This window comes from Hyla sarda, chromosome 4 (assembly GCF_029499605.1).
Source record: "Hyla sarda isolate aHylSar1 chromosome 4, aHylSar1.hap1, whole genome shotgun sequence".
NCBI lineage: Eukaryota > Metazoa > Chordata > Amphibia > Anura > Hylidae > Hyla > Hyla sarda.
Window position 1 is genome coordinate 1288434 of NC_079192.1, and position 21023 is coordinate 1309456.

Consider the following 21023-nt stretch of genomic DNA (forward strand, 5'->3'; position numbering starts at 1 on the left):
ATTTTTATTTAAAGTGTGATCACTGATGTTGGCTCCCCCAGCCATCTATAATGCTCAGTTTATAGTTCATGTCCATCATGTTTCAACAAAGAGTTAAATCTGTCAGAGCACAAAAGGCAGCCATGTTGGGGCCTGAATGACCACGTAATTGTTTTCCTTTTTTCATCATGATTTGCAAAACCTACCATATAAAGTTTTTGGTTTTTTTAGGGAATCCTGAAAAAAGGGTTTATATATTGTTTATTGTGTTTTTTTTAATTTTTACATAAAATGAAATATTATGAGGCTTTTACTCTCTTTTGTTTTTTTTTCCCCACTAGGGTACTACAAGCTGGAATATGTAGTACTCCAAAGAATTGCTGCCTGTCAGTGTTATACCGACTCCAGTCCATAATAGATGATCTGATCCATTTAGTCTTATAAAACCTACTGTAGGATGGGTCATAGGCCGCTAAGGTCTGATCATTAGGGACCCAGTCTGCCACTAGTTAGCACAGTAAAGGATCAGCAGATCTCCGTAGCACCTTCACTGCCCTTCACCGATTGTTGGGCCGAGTCCCTTACAGTAATGGCCTATCCTGACCTGTCATTTATTGGTTCCCCAGGAGAGACCACCACATGCCAGCCCTACATTTGTATTCAGATCCATATTTAGGGTTCATTTTCTATCTACTAGGAACTCGTCACATGAAAGCTGGACTATACCGATAGGTCTTCGCAACGAGATGAGACAGGCCAAGAAAAGAGGTGATCTGTAAGGAAACATGTATCGGAAGGGGACACCACTGATAACTATGTATTGGGTCATCTGTCTGAACCTCCATATGACCAACCATGTGCCCATGTCCCTATAGAGGTTGTGTCCTTACTCATCCAGTTTAACCACCATTTTCTTTTAATTTGTTTTGCAGCTTCTTGAGGAGTAGTAAAATATTAATGTTCACATCTAATGTTTATTCAAGGACAAGATGAATCAAAGCCGGCCGGCAATGTTTGAGTTTTCCGGACTGACCGATAATACAGCTCTTGCCGTTTTCCTCTTCGTATTCTTCCTCCTTGTTTATACGATAACTGTGGTGGCCAACATTGGGCTTTTTGTCGTTGTCTATAAGACGTCCTCCCTCCACACCCCCATGTACTACTTTCTTCGGTACCTCTCGGTGGTGGACCTCTTTTATTCCTCAGATATTGTCCCTAAAATGATTTCAGACATTTTTTTCAGAAGAAAGTTCATCTCATTTCATGGGTGTGCTCTTCAGTTCTACTTCTTTGCTGCTTTGGCCAGTATTGATGTTCACCTCCTCTCGAATATGTCCTATGACCGGTACGCTGCCATCTGCCAGCCTCTACAGTACGTTTCCATAATGACCACAAACAAATGTTTCTATATGGTTCTCATAGCTTTTGTTCTTGGCTTTTTGCAGTCCTCAGTACAGACCAGTTGTATATTCAGCCTTCAATATTGTGGCTCGAATCATATCGACCATTTCTACTGTGACATTTCTCCACTGCTCAAGCTTTCCTGCTCAGATACCTTTACGTGTGAGATGGCCATCACATCCCTCATTGGGTTTTACAGCATAGTTTCTCTGGCCACCATCCTGATTTCCTACAGTTTCATCATATTTTCCATTTTAAAGATTAAATCGGCTAAGGGCCGACAGAAAGCCTTCAGCACCTGCTCCTCACACGTCATCTGTGCCTCCATCTTTTACGTGTCCGTGTTCCTCACTTATTTACATCCTCCCTCTAATGTAAATGATAAGCAAAGTAAGGTGGCCTCCATCTTCTATTGTGTCATGACGCCCATGTTAAATCCTCTCATATACAGCCTGAGGAACCAGGAGGTAAAGACCATCATTGTCCAAGCAATGCACAGTCTAAATAGTAAGACAATGTAAATTTTTAATGCCAGAGCTCAGATCCTATCTATGTTATTTGCCTCCTGACGGGTTACCTGCAGTATTCGTGGTCCATGCTTCTCCCCACCATCTCCCCTCCACTCAAATACCCAAAATCTGTCCCAAACCTATCCCAGCTCTGCACCCCCTATTTAACACAGTCACACCTGCTTTTACTTGATTGACCAATAGGTTTTCTCATGTTAGAAGGTGAAGATGTTCCTCTTAGTGTATTTCACATTTGACCTCTGCCTGTGTTCCTGACTCTATTCCTACCCGATCCTTTCCTCCATGTTGCCTCTCTGTGATGCCTGACATGTCCATTCTGCCTGTCTCTGACCATGATACTTTGCTGTCTTAATCCGACTTCAGCTTGTACCACAATTGTCTCTGCCAGTCCCCTCAGTGTCTAGCTCCAATGTCTTCTGGTCCACTGGGCCACCAACCATACCATGGACACTTCCAGAAGTAGCAACCTAGTAGATTCCGGCAATGAAGACAAGATTCCTTTATACTGGTTAAAGGGTGAAAACCTGGGAGCTACATAGTCAACTCTCTCAGGGGAAGCCCAAAGCAAAACCAGTTGGGTGGCCTTTCAGGTCTACGTCCATTACAGGTTACAAGGCTCATCAAATTATGGGACTTTTGTTAAGCTCTTGTCATTCTATTCCACAAGAAGTATATATGAAAATACATGGCCCCATAACTAAGCACCAGATGTCAGAATACATCACATGATGGATGCTATGTATTGTTGGTCAGCTCTATCTTCCTTTTTCTCCTCCTGCTTTCCCAAACTCAACATGGAGAAAACAGAATTCATCATTTCCTCCCCATCCTGCTCCACCCCCACCTGGTCTTTCAATCATAATCAATGGCTCCAACCCCCCACCCAGTCTATCAATCACAGTCAATGGCTCCAACCCTCCACCCAGTCTATCAATCACAGTCAATGGCTCCACTCTCTCTCCAGCCCCACAAGTCCGCTGCCATTGAGTCACTTTTGACTCAGCGCTGTCTTTCAAACCACACATCCAGACCCTTATCACTGTCTGTCGCCTTCAACTCAAAAACATCTCTCGAATCCGCTTTTTCCTCAACTTTGACTCAACTAAACTCCTGGTGCATGTCCTCTTTATCTCCCACTTGGACTCCTCTGTGGCCTTCCATTAATAACACTTGCTCCCCTCCAATCCATCTTCAACTCTGCTGCTCAACTAAGCCCCCTCTCACCTCGCTTCTCCTCTGCTTCTCACCTTTGCCAATCACATCAATGACACTGGCCGCTGCCCAACGAATTCAATTTAAACTGTTCACCATTACATATAAGGCCGACTACAACCTGTCCCCTCCATACATCTACAACCTGTCCGCTCCATACATCTACAACCTGTCCCCCCATACATCTACAACCTGTCCCCTCCTACATCTCCCTATACTGCCCCGCACGTAATCTCCGGTCTTCTTGAGACCTCCGCCTACGCTCCCCCTGGTCCGCACTTCACATGACCATCTCCAAGACTTCTCCCGAGCTTCCTCCATACACTGGAACTCACTACCCTGGCACATCCGGCTCTGACCCACAATCAAGACCTTCAAAAGCTGAAAAACCATCTATTCAAGCAAGACTACGACCTTCAATAATCCTGTTGCCCCTGCACGATTAACCTCTTCAGGACGCCGGGCGTATGCATACACCCTGCATCCCAAGTCCTTAAGGACGTAGGACGTATGCATACGCCCGTGGGAATTCCGGTCCCCGCCGCTAGCCGGTAGGGGACCGGACCGGGATTCCTGCTGAAATCATTCAGCAGGCATCCCGGCACATCGCCGAGGGGGGTCCTGAGACCCTCCTATGTCGGCGATCGCAGAAAATGGCATGTCAATTCAGACATGCAATTTTCTGCTATTCCGGTCTGACCGGGTCTCTGGTGACCCGATCACCCAGAAAATATGGATGATCGGAGCTGTCAGGGACAGCCCCGATCATCCTGAGGGAAAGGAGCGAGGTCGCAGTGCTGCAATCTCCTCCTATCCCCTGCCATTGGTCAGAACTGATTCTGACCAATGGCAGCGCAGGACAGTGGGTTGCCATGGCAACCCCCTGTTCTGCCCACCCCTGGATGTCGGGCAGAACGGGGGGAGAAGTTGGAGACCAGTACCTCACCTGAAGATGGCGTGGGGACCTAAGATGATCGTGGAGACTGCAGAGATCCCGGCTCAGGTAGGGAAACGACGATTTGGGGAAATGAAAGTGAAGGTAAAGCAATCTTTACTGTGGCAACCACTAGGAAGGCAGAACTGCAACTCACAGCATGCCCAGACAGCCAAAGGCTGTCTGGGCATGCTGGGAGTTGTAGTTTTGCAACATCTGGAGGGTCACCGTTTGTAGACCACTGTTACAGTGGTGCCCAAATGGTAGCCCTCCAGATTTTGCCAAACTACAACTCTCAGCATGCCTAGACTGCCCAGGCATGCTGGGAGTTGTAGTTCTGTAACATCTGTCCCTTCAGATTTTGCAATTTTCATGAAATTTTAGAAAATTGCTGCTCTACTTTGAAGCCCTCTAATTTTTTCAAAAAGTAAAACTATGTCCATTATATGATGCTAACATAAAGTGGACATATTGTATTTGTGAATAAAAATAAAATGTATTTGGAATATCCATTATCCTTACAAGCAGAGAGCTTCAAAGTTAGAAAAATGCAAAATTTTCAAAAATTTCATGAAATTTGGGGATTATTCACCAAAAAAGGATGCAAGTAACAATGAAAATTTACCACCAAAATAAAGTAGAATATGTCTCGAAAAAACAATCTCAGAATCAGAATATTCGGTAAAAGCGTTTTAGAGTTATTAATTAGTGTTGCTCGCGAATATTCGCAATTCGAATATTATTCGCGAATATCGCATATATCGTTTTTTTTTTTCTTCACAGTACACATCACAGTGATCATCCCTCTCTGCTTCCAGCTTGTGTGGTGTAAAGAAGGCTCTAATACTACTGTGTGAAACTGGAGTGCGATAATTCGCATATGCGAAAATTAGCATATGCTAATTTTCGCATATGCGCATTTCCTCATATGTTAATTTTCGCATACGCGAATGTTCGCATGCGCGAAAATAAAACGAGAATATAACGAATATGCGAATATTCGCGAATATATGACGAATATTCGTCCATATATTCGCGAATATTCGCGAATTCGAATATGGCCTATGCCGCTCAACACTATTATTAATGCGTAAAGCGACGGTGGTCAGAATTGCGAAAAAGGGCTCAGTCCTTAAGGTGAAAAAGGGCTGCGTCCTTAACCCCTTAAGGACGCAGGACGTAAATGTACGTCCTGGTGAGGTGGTACTTAACGCACCAGGACGTACATTTACGTCCTAAGCATAACCGCGGGCATCGGAGCGATGCCCGTGTCATGCGCGGCTGATCCCGGCTGATGATCGCAGCCAGGGACCCGCCGGCAATGGCCGACGCCCGCGATCTCGCGGGCGTCCGCCATTAACCCCTCAGGTGCCAGGATCAATACAGATCCCGGCATCTGCGGCAGTTCGCGATTAAAATGAACGATCGGATCGCCCGCAGCGCTGCTGCGGGGATCCGATCATTCATAACGCCACACGGAGGTCCCCTCTCCTTCCTCCGTGTGGCTCCCGGCGTCTCCTGCTCTGGTCTGTGATCGAGCAGACCAGAGCAGGAGATGACCGATAACACTGATCTGTTCTATGTCCTATACATAGAACAGATCAGTATTAGCAATCATGGTATTGCTATGAACAGTCCCCTATGGGGACTATTCAAGTGTAAAAAATAATGTAAAAAAATGTAAAAGTAAAAAAAAAGTGAAAAATCCCCTCCCCCAATAAAAAAGTAAAACGTCCGTTTTTTCCTATTTTACCCCCAAAAAGCGTAAAAAACATTTTTTATAGACATATTTGGTATCGCCGCGTGCGTAAATGTCCGAACTATTAAAATAAAATGTTAATGATCCCGTACGGTGAACGGCGTGAACGAAAAAAATTTTTAAAAGTCCAAAATTCCTACTTTTTTAATACATTTTATTAAAAAAAAAATTATAAAAATGTATTAAAAGTTTTTTATATGCAAATGTGGTATAAAAAAAAGTACAGATCATGGCGCAAAAAATGAGCCCCCATACCGCCGCTTATACGGAAAAATAAAAAAGTTATAGGTCATCAAAATAAAGGGATTATAAACGTACTAATTTGGTTAAAAAGTTTGTGATTTTTTTTAAGCGCAACAATAATATAAAAGTATGTAATAATGGGTATCATTTTAATCGTATTGACCATCAGAATAAAGAACACATGTCATTTTTACCATAAATTGTACGGCGTGAAAACGAAACCTTCCAAAATTAGCAAAATTGCGTTTTTCGTTTTAATTTCCCCACAAAAATAGTGTTTTTTGGTTGCGCCATACATTTTATGATATAATGAGTGATGTAATTACAAAGGACAACTGGTCGCACAAAAAACAAGCCCTCATACTAGTCTGTGGATGAAAATATAAAAGAGTTATGATTTTTAGAAGGCGAGGAGGAAAAAATGAAAACGTAAAAATTAAATTGTCTGAGTCCTTAAGGCCAAAATGGGCTGAGTCCTTAAGAGGTTAAGGGGTTAATGGCTACTTCACCACCTGCCCTCAGGTGACCTGCTGTCCCCCTCGCCTACTGTTCCTTCCGCTCTTCTTGTAGATTGTAAGCCCTTGCGGGAAGGGTCCTCCCCCCTGTCTGTGTCATTCGCCAAGTTTATCTTTGTAATGCTCAATGGTCCCATGTTAGTGTTATGTATTGTTACCTTTATCATATGTAAAGTGCCCTGGAACCAAGGGCACAATATCAATAAATCAATAAATCAATAAATAAAAATAATAATAAATGTACATGGGTTGGTTTATTGGAGGTTGGGTTTATGGCAGGTCTGAAATTTTTTTCCTAAAGCAAAGGTTTGGGCTTTTATCCATTTTCTCCTCTTCTGAACATCATCGAGATTTCTTATCAAGTTTAGTAGACTTAGAGCGCAATTGGAGATATGTCATTATGTCTTCATTATAAGGGTAACCACAGGACGCCTCTACCTGTAATTGTCAGGTATGGAAATGTTCTTCATATGATCTTTATTACTGCTCATAAGCCGGAGCTTAAATAATACCATCAAAAATTATAAATAATACTATCACACTGTAAGGGAATAGAAACCACTATACACAAACCAACACGACCTAAAACACCACTATACAAGTGACAAATCGTTGTACCACACTATAACTACACATTACCATCACATAATACCACCATACTGATACTGAAAACCCCCCACAATATACAGACCAATTCCCCATACAGTGTCCATATAGTGGTGATCTCAGCTCTAATCAGGCTCTGCAGACCGTATAAGTGATTACAGTGCAGTTACATCCAGTGACTCACAGGAGGTGTGTTCTTGGAGTCATTCTCTTTTCTTCTTTACCATGAAGACTTCTTCCAACCAAGACTTTCCTCCGCAGAATTTGCCAGAAAACCCCAAAAATTAGGCCCTGCATTTTTCCAGAACATTCCTAACCTTTCCCCATATGATGCCTCCCTTGATTCCCTGCATAGTATGAAGGAGTAGGTTAGTCTGTTGGTGGGAAGAATAGGGCTGGTGGGTAGGTTATTCCCTGCATTACCTGAGATAAAAAGAAAAGAGAAAGGGACCGCGCCTCGCGTATTAACCAAGACCCTAGATGGGAGGTAGAGTGGAATGGCACCAGCCTTTCGGTTGGCCGCTCACCGTATAGCAGATGAATAGCGCTTATCACCCCTAGATACCTGTATCCTTGGTCTGGATGAACTGCAAAGCCCAATGGGTCACAGGAGTGGATGATCCAATCCTGTTCTTATGAAGTAAATGGAGAGAGCAAAAAAACGACCCACACATCAGGCGCTGTTCAGAGTCCCAGAACGCTGAATAATTATATCCAACGCAGATATAGCATTTAAAGTGCCAACAGGCACTATATTTATTAGGAAAAGACAAATCTATAACCTCGGCCTGTAGATTTACTCGTTTGTGAGTTATCTGTCTGTGCCTCGGTCAGTTGTCCGGTCCAGTTCGATATCATATATTAGTGACTTGTTCCTTGTGGCTTGTGTTCACACCTGTTTCTGTGAATCTTGACCCCTGTTTAGACCTGTTTATATTTAGCAAATTCCTCCTACGTTCAGGTCTATTCCTTAGAGTGTGGCTTTGTCCCTAACCTGAAGTCTATGTGTTCTTTTTATGTTGTATTCCTCCATTGTTGGAGTTTGGTTTTGTAGTCAATCTAGTGTTAATTGGTTCTAGGTCATCCTGATCTATATAGTGTCTGACTTCAGATAACCTTCCATCCCCTGAATCCCTGGTTAATCTTTCTGCTTTATATTTCCTGTAATCCAGTTCCGTTCACATTCTCATACCTGCCGTATCTTGCTATTATTAGCCTTTTGTCCGTACGTTATATACCCTCCACTATGTTTCCCTAATATCTGTTTGTATCTACTTTGCATTCCTGAGGTTATTTAGTATCCTGGTTCCCTGTCTTTGTTAGTTTGGAACCTTTCATATTCTGACATGTGTCCCCAACCTTGTACAGTTCCTGTTTTGGCTCTGTCACCCCTGCACTTTAGTTCAGCGTAGGGACTGGTGCCCAGTTGTAGAGCTGCTGCTTAAGGCGGCTATGCATGTAGGCAGGGAAAGCAGAGGGAAAGCTCAAAGCTCACTCTTCCCTGCCCTATGTGACATGATCATGACAGAAATCCCCCCCAGTAGATCGGTCGGTAAAGAATCCCCCTGGTAGATAGGCAGGGAATCTCTTTAGTAGGTAGGTAAAGAAGAAGATAGGTAGGGAATACCCCCAGTAGTTAGGTAGGTAGGTAAAGAATTCCCCCGGTAGGCCTGTAGTTAGTTCACTCTCCCCTCCAATTTGGTAGATGCCCCTAGTAGATAAGTAGGGAATCCCCCTGGCAGTAATCCTCTCCTTCCTTTGCTCCAGTAGCTCGATATGTAAAAAGTTACCTAATATACCCCTAATGATAGAAATTCCACTCACCTTTCCTCTGCTTCTTCTGGTGCCTCCTTGTACATATCACTAGTCATTTTACTTTCTCATGGGGTCGCCTCTGATCAGAATCCCCAGCCAATGACTGGGGATTTGGATTTTTTCACCTCCCACCACCTTGGTGCCCTAAGGTAGCTGCCTTACCTGCCTTATGGGTAGTGTAGACACTGACCATAAGAGCTTACACTCCACAGAGAGAAATGGAGAGAGAAACAGGAGGGAGAAATGATGAGGACCTGGAACAGGGACTAGAGATGTTTTAGGTGAAAGCTACAGGACCTGGTAATGGACTGAATGTGACAGATCAGAGACAAGTCATTGGCCCTGTATATTACATCTGCACCACATCTGATCACCAGATCCATCACTGTCACATTATGGTGTTAGACAAGGAAACTACAAAGGGTTGAGAATTTAGGAAAGTAGAAAAAAATAGGTTCAGGGGTCGGACAATATACAGAACTGTGCAAAAGTTATCGGCAGGTCTGGAAACAATGCTGCAAAGTAAGACATTAATTTTTAACAAATAACAAAATGTAAAGTGAATGAACAGAAGAGAAATCCAATGGATCCATTCCATGAGGAGCCAGAAACTAATTCAAGAGCTAAAGGAGACGGGTTGGTAGAGCATGGATTCTGGTGGTTTATCATGGGGCACAGGGACAAGACAGGGTGACCATTTAGTTCATAGTCAATGCATGAACAAGGACTTTACAACACCAGATACTCTCAGAGACTCTTCTTCTAGGAGTCTATTATACCATTGGCACATATTGCACCTTTCTCTGAGTTGAACACTGTTGAGGGTGTACAGGAAGCCTGGGACCTTGTGAACTGTCTTCAGGAAGCTCTGATGTCCATCCAGAACTACTTTTTTTTTTTTTTAGAGAATCAGTACCAGGGAATGTCCCCATACAGATACTGGTATCGGTGCCAACACCAGACATTTGTACAAGTACACGTGCAAATGTCCTTAATCCTCATCCCGATAAAAATCCTTCTCACCTTCCCCATGCTCCCGCGCTGAGGCCTCTTCATCCTTCGCCCTATTATCCAGAGTGGTACAGAACCTGCTGTGCTATGATGTCTTTTCATCGGTCAGTAGATTCTGCACCACTCAGGTCTGAAAGAGAAGATCCTGCACCACTCAGGCCTGAAGGAGAAGGTCCTACACTCAGGCCTGAAGGAGAAAGTCCTTCACCACTCAGGCCTGAAGGAGAAGGTCCTACACTCAGGCCTGAAGGAGAAGGTCCTGCACCACTCAGGCCAGATGGAGAAGGTCCTGCACCACTAAGGCCTGAAGGAGAAGGTCCTGCACTCAGGTCTGAAGGAGAAGGTCCTGCACCACTCAGGCCTGACGGAGAAGGTCCTGCACTCAGGCCTGAAGAAGAAGGTCCTGCACCACTCAGGTCTGAAGGAGAAAGTCCTTCACCACTCAGGCCTGAAGGAGAAGGTCCTACACTCAGGCCTGAAGGAGAAGGTCCTGCACCACTCAGGCCTGATGGAGAAGGTCCTGCACCACTATGGCCTGAAGGAGAAGGTCCTGCACTCAGGCCTGAAGAAGGTCCTGCACTAAGGCCTGAAGGAGAAGGTCTTGCACCACTCAGGCCTGATGGAGAAGGTCCTGCACCACTAAGGCCTGAAGGAGAAGGTCCTGCACTCAGGTCTGAAGGAGAAGGTCCTGCACCACTCAGGCCTAATGGAGAAGGTCCTGTACTCAGGCCTGAAGGAGAAGGTCCTGCACCACTCAGATCTGCAGGAGAAGGTCCTGCACCACTAGCAGAAGGATGGAGAGGCCTCAGTTCAGGAGCAGAGGAAAGACAGTTTTTAATATGTTCTTTACTTGTTAGGGGAAACTATTCAATGGTGGCATCTATCTAATAGGGGGTTCCCTACCTATTTGCCTACCTAACTATTGGGGGCTTCTTCCTCTAAAAGGGAAGGTTTTCTACCTACCTACCTGAGGCTATAACTTAATAGGGAGATTTCCTAGTTATCTATCTTTTTTGGGGGGGGGGGGGGCTTGTTCTGCCTAGAAGGGGAGGATTCCCCACCTATATACCTACTGGGTGCTTCTACCTAATACGGGGGAGGATGATTCCCTACCTATCTACTTGGGGCATGGCGATTTAAAAAAATAGGTGGTGTGATCAACCATCATGTAAGCCTGCGGAGAGACTTTTTGACATAGGCCATATAGTGCATAATTCTCTTTTTGGTGCAGGGGGTTGGGTCTACACATTTACTTCATAACACAACATTGAGGAAGCCCTATAGGAGAACCTTGTAATCTGTGAACTGATTGTATAATGATACTTCTAACACTTTGGTTCCTCAGACTGTATATAAGGGGGTTCAGCATTGGTGTCACTGCTGTATAGAAGACTGATGCCACCTTGTCTCGTACGGTGAAGGCGCTGGAGGGAGGATGCATGTATGTGAACAATACAGTGCCATAGAAGATGAAGACGCACATGAGGTGTGAGGAGCAGGTACTGAAGGCTTTCCTCCGACCTTCTGTGGATCTCATGTGTGTAACTGAAATGATTATTAGGGTGTATGAGACAAGGATAGTCACCAGGGAGCCTGAGGCCAAAGCACCTACAATGTAGAAAGTGACCATGTCACAGGAAGAAGTATCTGAGCAGGACAGTCTGAGCACTGGGGGGACATCACAGTAGAAGTGGTCAATGAGGTTGGACCCACAGAACTGTAGACTGAAGGTGCAGCTGGTCTGTACCGAGGACTGTAAGAAACCAACAGAGAAGCATAGAAGAACAAGACGTAGACATTTCTTCTTAGTCATAATAGACACATAATGGAGAGGGTGGCAGATGGCAACATAGCGGTCATAGGACATGGCGGAGAGCAGAAATGATTCGGTAGCAGCCAAAGCAGCATAGAAGAAGAACTGAAGAGCGCAACCTACAAAGGAGATGGTCACGCTCAAACACTTAAGGTCCACCAGCATCTTTGGCATTATGGTGGAGGAATAGAAGACGTCCACCAGGGAGAGGTAAGTCAGGAAGTAGTACATTGGGTTCTGCAGGTTTGATGTGTTACTGACAATGACCACCAGGCTAACATTGGCCAATACAGTCACAATGTAGACGTGCAGGAAGAGTACGAAGAGGAAGGATCTCAGGTCCTCATCGTCAGTCAGTCCAGAAAACACAAACTCTGTGACCTCGGTCTGGTTCGTGATGTCCATGAAGAAACAAAATAATCGATCCAATGAATCAAAACGGTTCCAGTTTATAAATGACACCAAGAGACATGAACTACACCTGGAAAAAAAACAATAGATAAATAACTAGATGATAACACAATCAATGATGCTGGTATTGTACTAGGTTTAATTTGGATACATGTTGTCACTGAATTACTTTTAGGTTATTTTGCATAGTTAGTGTGGTTAAAGCCCTGTCATGGTGGCACAGGGTGGTAGCAGGGCAGTCCCACGCTCCCTTGGGCCAGCACATTGGTGAGAGGGTCACACTGGTGTTGGTAGAGAGATTAACCCGGGGTACACCCTGGTGACGGTATCCTGGCTGATAGCATTTTGGTATGCCTATGATATTGGGGAGATGCAGATGAAGCCAAGACACTTGGACATGAGAAGTTGTGTTATATTAAAGTCAATTTACTGGACAAAATAACATCTTCCACAAGATGGCGGTAGAAAAGCTTGAACTGATCAGCCATGATGCCATAGATAAGCAATGTATGAGAGCTGGAAGCCTCGACTCTGTACATTGTTTGCAGTGTGCTGATGGATTATCACCATCACAAACAGTGTACAGAGCCCAGGCTTCTGGTTCCTTTCCATTGTATATTTTAGGTGCCATGGCTGTACCAATCGGCTAATCAATGGGGGTGCAGGGTGTTGACATGCCACTAATGAACTATTGATGAGCTACAGTTTCCTATTGCAGGATGCAGGTCTGAACAGAGACATGATTTGCTGTAGAAGAAGAAAAATTCATTTAATATTCCGATACCTCTGTGTCCATTATAACATTGTCAGGGGTTACCGATAACCAGGGTTACTTCATGCAGCTATATTTTAGTGTTTAAAAGTCTATAAAACCCGCTAGAGCATTAAACAAGCTATTGGTTACCGCATGTGACAGGAACTTTGACACTGACTGTATTACCAGTTTCTTAGTTAACTCTAAATATGGCCACGTGTATCGACCTTTCTATTTATCCAAGAGCTGGAAACTTTTCTTATGTGACTGAATTAAATATATTCATCTCGAGTGTAGCTTGTGTCAAAGAGTGGTCCAGTGAGAACACATTTTTCCATTCTGAACCTCCATCTGGTTCCATTCTGTACTCTTTCTATGTATACTGCTCTCCTTCTATGTATACTGCACACCTTCTATGTATACTGCTCTCCTTCTATGTATACTGCACTCCTTCTATGTATACTGCACTCCTTCCTTATAGTCCTGCCTCCTCTTGGCTTTCAGAGTTTATCCTGTCTCCCTCCCCCCTCCTGAGCTGAGATGGTGACCCTATTGACCCACCCATTGTCCTATTGGGTCACCATGAGATCACTTGACTCAACTGAAGGAAAGGATTGCAGGAATTTCCAAGTAGAAAGGAATTACTAAATATGTTAGCCATTTATTTATGCCATACATAAAAAGCTTTGTACATATACAAGAACTAAGCTCGGTACATACAGTACCAGAACCAAGCTCAGTACATATATGAATCACAAGAACAAAGCTCAGTACATACAATACCAGAACCAAGCTCAGTACATATATGAATCACAAGAACAAAGCTCGGTACATACAATACCAGAACCAAGCTCAGTACATATATGAATCACAAGGACTAAGCTCAGTCAATATATACAAAGTGTCACGATTCGGCTGGCTGGAGGTGGATCCTCTGTGCCAGAGAGGGATTGGCGTGGACCGTGTCGGTGGTCCAGTTCTAAGTTGCTACTGGTATTCACCAGAGCCCGCCGCAAAGCGTCTTGCAGCGGCGGTAGCAACCAGGTCGTATCCACCGGCAACGGCTCAACCTCTCTGACTGCTGAGATAAGCGCGGTACAAGGGAGTAGACAAGAGCAAGGTCGGACGTAGCAGAAGGTCAGGGCAGGCAGCAAGGATCGTAGTCAGGGGCAACGGCAGGAGGTCTGGAACACAGGCTAGGAACATACAAGGAAACACTTTCACTGGCACAATGGCAACAAGATCCGGTGAGGGAGTGCAGGGGAAGTGAGGTATAAGTAGGGAGTGCACAGGTGATGACACTGATTAGGCCTGCTGCGCCAATCAGTGGCACAGTGGCCCTTTAAATCACAGAGACCCGGCACGCGCGCGCCCTAAGGAGCGGGGCCGCGCGCGCCGGGACAACACAGACGGGGAACGGGTCTGACCGGGGCGCTGTGAATAAGAGAACGCTGCGAGCGCTCCGGGGAGGAGCGGGGACCCGGAGCGCTCGGCGTAACACAAAGCCAAAGACTAGGCTTAGTACATACACTAACAAAACCAATTAGACAGTATTACATATATGCAGCACAAGAACTAATAGGATAACATTCTGTACCAGCTCCCCACATACAAATGGTACCTGAACCAAGCTCATTAATGCGAGTTCCTTACATAATACAGGATAAGAACTAAGCTCTGTGCATATAGACGTAGACAAAATGCTTTCTGAAATAACTTTAAACTGATGAAAGTTATGAATAAAAAATTACTGAAAATTACCTGATGACAATCCGACATTACTTCTGACTTGTGGTTCAACAGAAGCATTTTGAAAAAACAAAAAAAGAAAAATAAATGATTAAATTATAAATGATGGTCCTTAAGAAAGAATATGACAATAGGGACATATTTACGTTGCGTCCTTCATTTAGGGTCACAGGTGTCCAAAACTTGTCATTAGTCAGTCGCCTATTTATAGGGTGAAGCAAACAGTAGAACTCCAAGGTGTAGACGGGATATACGGACACTCAACCACCAGGTAACAAGATAAAACGTTTATTCACCCATAATGCAACGTGTTTCACAGCACAGCCTGATGAAGCAGCTGTGCTGTGAAACACGTTGCATTATGGGTGAATAAACGTTTTATCTTGTTACCTGGTGGTTGAGCGCCCTTATATACCGTCTATACCTTCGAGTTCTACTGTTTGCTTTGCTACATTTGATGAGACGGGGAGTGGCTGCCGACACCTCTATTGTATCTTACGTCCTGATCCATTGTTGCACTTGGTGGAGTGTAACCCATTGTGGTAAGTGCAATATCCACCTGCATAATTCCTTTTTGTGCAACAACAGTATTACACTATGGAGCGCTGTCTGTTTTTTGTTTCTATTTATAGGGTGAGGAGTAGTCACTGTGCTGTTTGGTAACATGATGTGAACCACATTATACATGGACCACAGAAAGACAAGGAGAGAGTTGTCTCAGGAGATTCGAAGGAAAATTATAGACAACATGTTATGGGTAAAAGCCATAAGACATCTCCAAGCAGCTTGATGTTCCTGTGACACATATTATTTAGAAGTTTAAGGTCCACAGGACTGTAGACAACCTCCCTGGACTGTAGACAGCCTCCCTGGACTGTAGACAACCTCTATAGACTGTAGACAACCTCCCCTGGACTGTAGACAACCTCCCTGGACTGTCGACAACCTCCCCCTAGACTGAAGACAACCTCGCCTGGACTATAGACAACCTCCGCTGGACTGTAGACAAGCACATTGTGCCCCCTGAATATTATAGTGCTGCACACTGTGCCCCGTGAATATTATAGTGCTGCACATTGTGCCCCCTGAATATTATAGTGCTGCACACTGTGCCCCCTAAATATTATAGTGCTGCACATTGTGCCCCTTGAATATTATAGTGCTGCACATTGTGCCCCCTGAATATTAAAGTGCTGCACACTGTGCCCCCTGAATATAATAGTGCTGCACATTGTGCCCCCGGAATATTATAGTGCTGCACACTGTGCCCCCTGAATATTATAGTGCTGCACACTGTGCCCCCTGAATATTATAGTGCTGCACATTGTGCCCCCTGAATATTATAGTGCTGCACACTGTGCCCCCTAAATATTATAGTGCTGCACATCGTGCCCCCTGAATATTATAGTGCTGCACACTGTGCCCCCTTAATATTATAGTGCTGCACATTGTGCCCCCTTAATACTATAGTGCTGCACACTGTTCCCCCTGAATATTATAGTGTTGCACATTGTGCCCCCTGAATATTATAGTACTGCACATTGTGCCCCCTGAATATTATAATGCTGCACATTGTGCCCCCTGAATATTATAGTGTTGCACACTGTGACCCCTGAATATTATAGTGTTGCACATTGTGCCCCCTGAATATTATAGTTCTGCACACTGTGACCCCTGAATATTATAGTGTTGCACATTGTGCCCCCTGAATATTATAGTTCTGCACACTGTGACCCCTGAATATTATAGTGTTGCACATTGTGCCCCCTGAATATTATAGTGCTGCACATTGTGCCCCCTGAATATTATATTGCTGCACATTGTGCCCCCTGAATATTATAGTGCTGCACATTGTGCCCCCTAAAGAAAAGTATTCCCTAAAATAACAGTACCAAACATGTATTTACCAAATATATATATGAAATATATCTGTACCCCGATATAATGCCCTCCGGCTGCCGCACCATTGTCCAGGAAGCAGTTTGGATGGTCCTGGTGAATGTTTTATCAACCTCCCAGATCCCATCCCCCCTCTGCGGGTGTGTGTATATATGTGCCTATTAATGGATGTATACAGAGATGTCTCCCACCTGAGATGTGATACGGGCAGCACATGTCATGGCAGGATCTTTGTCTCCATTGTCTCTGGCTGTATTAAAGTGTCTCAAACCTGACCGACGTAGAGATGTCTCTTCTCTGATGTGTCTTTAGACGTCTCTCACGTTTCATGGTGACATAACAGGATCCTTATGTATTATCTCTGTCTCTTTATATAACAGCTCCTGATCCCTCAGAGAAGTCTTCCTCCACCGCAAGTTACTCCTAAGGAGGTGAGACCCTCAGGGAATAATTTCTATAGGGAGATGATTATTTGCTTACATTCGAGTCTGAGAAAGAAAAACTGAGGGGATAAAAATACAAGAAATGGAGGTGACAGTGACCTGTACGACAAAATCTATCCATCCAGGCGGAGACTGATGACATCATCGCCGCTTCTGTGGTGTAGTGATGTCATGCAGACCTTGTGTGGAGCCAAGTCATCTGGACCGTCAATGATCACACATTGTCATATTCTAGACCAATGGTGCCAAACTGTGGCCCTCCAGATGTTGCAAAACTTCAACTCCCAGCATGCCCGGACAGCCAAAAGCCTGTCTGCCTTCTCCAGGGGATCCACAATGTCCCTGAAAGGTCAGTCAAGGCTTCCCTCTCATCTCATCCCTTACCAGTGGTCTCAAACTGTGGCTCTCTAGATGTTGCAAGACTTCAACTGCCAGCATGCCCGGACAGCCGTTGGCTGTCCGGGCATGCTGGGAGTTGAAGTTTTGCAACATCTGGTTGGCCACAGCTTGAGAAAACTGAGTTAGATAGACCCATAGGCATAAGTCTCTTTGAATGTCAGTCTCTTCCTTTCCTAGGATACTTAGTCTCTGGCCAGGGACTTCAAATGGACCCAGATAAACTCTCTGCCGTATTAGATTGGCCACGCCCCTCCGGACTCCGTGCTATCCAACGTTTTTTGGGGTTCGCCAATTATTACAGACAATTTATTCCACACTTTTCCACTATTGTGGCCCCTATCGTGGCTCTAACCAAGAAAAATGCCAATCCCAAGTCCTGGTCTCCCCAAGCGGAAGACGCATTTAAACATCTCAAGTCTGCCTTTTCTTCTGCTCCCGTACTCTCCAGACCTGACCCATCTAAACCCTTCTTATTGGAGGTAGACGCCTCCTCAGTGGGAGCTGGAGCGGTTCTTCTACAAAAAAATTCTTCCGGGCATGCTGTTACTTGTGGGTTTTTTTCTAGGACCTTCTCTCTGGCGGAGAAAAACTACTCCATTGGTGATCGAGAACTACTGGCCATAAAATTGGTGCTTGAGGAATGGAGGCACCTGCTGGAGGGATCCAAATATCCAGTTATTATATACACTGATCACAAGAATCTTTCTTATCTCCAGTCTGCCCAACGACTGAACCCTCGCCAGGCTAGGTGGTCGTTGTTCTTTGCCGTTTTAACTTTTAAATCCATTTTCGCCCTGCTGACAAGAACATTAGGGCCGATGCCCTCTGTCGTTCTTCAGATGCCTCTGAAGCGGAAGCCTCTCCGCAACACATCATTCCTCCGGACTGTCTGATCTCCACTTCTCCAGCTTCCATCAGACAAATTCCTCCAGGGAAGACCTTCATTTCTCCACGCCAGCGCCTCGGGTTTCTCAAGTGGGGACACTCCTCCCACCTCGCAGGCCATGCGGGCATCAAAAAATCCTGTCAACTCATCTCTCGATTTTATTGGTGGCCGACTCTGGAGACTGATGTTGTTGATTTCGTGCGGGCTTGTACTGTCTGTGCACGGGATAAGACTCCTCGCCAGAAGCCTGCTGGTCTCCTTCATCCTCTGCCCGTTCCTGAACAACCTTGGTCACAGATTGGTATGGACTTTATTACGGACCTGCCCTTATCCCGTGGCAACACAGTTGTTTGGGTGGTCGTTGATCGATTTTCCAAGATGGCACATTTTATCCCTCTTCCTGGCCTTCCTTCAGCGCCTCAGTTGGCAGAGCAATTTTTTATACGCATTTTTCGCCTTCATGGTTTGCCCACGCATATCGTCTCGGATAGAGGCGTCCAATTTGTGTCTAAATTCTGGAGGGCCCTCTGTAAGCAGCTCAAGATCAAATTAAACTTCTCTTCCTCTTATCATCCCCAATCCAATGGCCAGGATGACTGGGCAGATCTTCTACCATGGGCCGAATTCTCATACAACTTCAGAGTCTCCGAATCTTCTGGTAAATCCCCATTTTTCGTGGTGTACGGCCGTCACCCTCTTCCTCCCCTCCCTACTCCCTTGCCCTCTGGTTTGCCCGCTGTTGATGAAGTGACTCGAGATCTTTCCACCATATGGAAAGAAACCCCAAATTCTCTTTTACAGGCTTCATCCCGGATGAAAAAATTTGCTGATAAAAAAAGAACTCCCCCCATTTTTGCTCCCGCAGACAAGGTATGGCTCTCCGCTAAGTATGTCCGCTTTCGTGTCCCCAGTTATAAACTGGGACCACGCTATCTTGGTCCTTTCAAAATCTTGTGCCAGATCAACCCTGTCTCTTACAAACTCCTTCTTCCTCCTTCTCTCCGTATTCCCAATGCCTTCCATGTCTCTCTCCTTAAACCACTCATCCTTAACCGCTTCTCTCCCAAAGTTGTTTCTCCCACTCCTGTTTCCGGTTCGTCTGACGTCTTCTCGGTGAAGGAGATTCTAGCATCCAAGACAGTCAGAGGTAAAAGATTCTTCTTGGTTGACTGGGAGAATTGTGGCCCAGAGGAGAGATCTTGGGAACCTGAGGACAACATCCTAGACAAAAGTCTTATCCTCAGGTTCTCAGGCTTCAAGAAGAGGGAGAGACCCAAGGGGGGGGGGGGGGGGGGTACTGTTACGCCGAGCGCTCCGGGTCCCCGCTCCTCCCTGGAGCGCTCGCAGCGTCCTCTCATTCGCAGCGCCTCGGTCAGACCTGCTGACCGGGTGCGCTGCGATATTACTCCCAGCCGGGATGCGATTCGCGACGCGGGAATGCGCCCGCTCGCGATGCGCATCCCGGCTCCCGTACCTGACCCGTTCCCCGTCTGTGTTGTCCCGGCGCGCGCGGCCCCGCTCCTTAGGGTGCGCGCGCGCCGGGTCTCTGCAATTTAAAGGGCCACTGCGCCACTGATTGGCGCAGCAGGCTTAATCAGTGTTATCACCTGTGCACTCCCTACTTATACCTCACTTCCCCTGCACTCCCTCGCCGGATCTTGTTGCCATTGTGCCAGTGAAAGCGTTTCCTTGTGTGTTCCTAGCCTGTGTTCCAGACCTCCTGCCGTTGCCCCTGACTACGATCCTTGCTGCCTGCCCTGACCTTCTGCTACGTCCGACCTTGCTCTTGTCTACTACCTTGTACCGCGCTTATCTCAGCAGTCAGAGAGGTTGAGCCGTTGCCGGTGGATACGACCTGGTTGCTACCGCCGCTGCAAGACTATCCCGCTTTGCGGCGGGCTCTGGTGAATACCAGTAGCAACTTAGAACCGGTCCACCGACACGGTCCACGCCAATCCCTCTCTGGCACAGAGGATCCACCTCCAGCCAGCCGAATCGTGACACCATGTTTATCTTTGTCTCCTTGTTCCTGAGAGACTGACCGTCCGCATACAGATTCCTGTCAACCAGGTCCTTCTTCTGTCGACGTCAAGTTCAGACAAGACAAATACCAAATGGATAACATGAGTGAAATCCTCAGGCAGCTTAGGTCCAAATAGGTTCATCCGGCCGGTAAGCCCTAACCCTGGAACCCTGTGTGTAGAAAGTCTAGGCTGGTCACAGCCGTCTTTTATGTCTCTATGCCTATGTCTTCTCTTCCGTCCTCAATCAAATCTAACTAAGTCAAGTCCCAGTCAGTTCAGACCATTCTAAGCCATATCTAAGTCGAGGAGAACTACAAGTCCCATAGTGCCAAGAAGCACTGTGGCTCTCTGTTGTAGCCTTCAGCGATTATTGCACTAAAGTGAACTGTCGTGTTTGTATTCCTGAAGTAAAGTAAAAGTGGTTTCCCTAACCTGGCCTTCGTGGTATTTCTTGCCCAGTGCCTGGCACAGCCAACCGATTATCCTTGCTAGGCTTCTTATACACTGCTGTTAGTACACGGCAGAGCCGGGCAGAATAGCGGGAGAAAAATTACTGCATGTGCCGTCTTTTTCTCTAGCTATTCATAACGGCGCTTGGCAGCCCCATAATAGTAAATTGGAGCCGCCGGGACCTGTTGTT

General features: G+C 45.6%; 2 protein-coding genes across 2 annotated transcripts; one reads left to right on the top strand and one right to left on the bottom strand.

Moving 5' to 3' along the window:
* The first annotated feature begins 968 nt into the window (after positions 1–968).
* On the top strand, positions 969–10588 carry LOC130366649 (olfactory receptor 1019-like). The gene is made up of 2 exons (XM_056568970.1): positions 969–1887; positions 10335–10588. Exons 1-2 carry the CDS (start codon positions 969–971, stop codon positions 10586–10588), a joined length of 1173 nt encoding a protein of 390 aa, XP_056424945.1.
* A 666-nt stretch (positions 10589–11254) lies between these two features.
* On the bottom strand, positions 11255–16915 carry LOC130366650 (olfactory receptor 1019-like). The gene is made up of 3 exons (XM_056568971.1): positions 16823–16915; positions 14745–14771; positions 11255–12299 (listed from the first exon to the last, which is right to left on the bottom strand). The coding sequence occupies exon 3, from the start codon at positions 12221–12223 to the stop codon at positions 11255–11257; it is 969 nt and encodes a 322-aa protein (XP_056424946.1). The 5' UTR covers positions 12224–12299; positions 14745–14771; positions 16823–16915.
* Between the last annotated feature and the right edge of the window lie 4108 nt (positions 16916–21023).

Excerpts from the sequence above, each read along its gene's own strand:
- LOC130366649 (XM_056568970.1), top strand. The coding sequence starts at position 969 with ATGAATCAAAGCCGGCCGGCAATGTTTGAGTTTTCCGGACTGACCGAT. Across the intron at positions 1,888-10,334 it reads AGCAATGCACAGTCTAAATA|GTCTGAAGGAGAAGGTCCTG; the intron begins GTAAGACAATGT and ends TCCTGCACTCAG.
- LOC130366650 (XM_056568971.1), bottom strand. The coding sequence starts at position 12,223 with ATGGACATCACGAACCAGACCGAGGTCACAGAGTTTGTGTTTTCTGGA.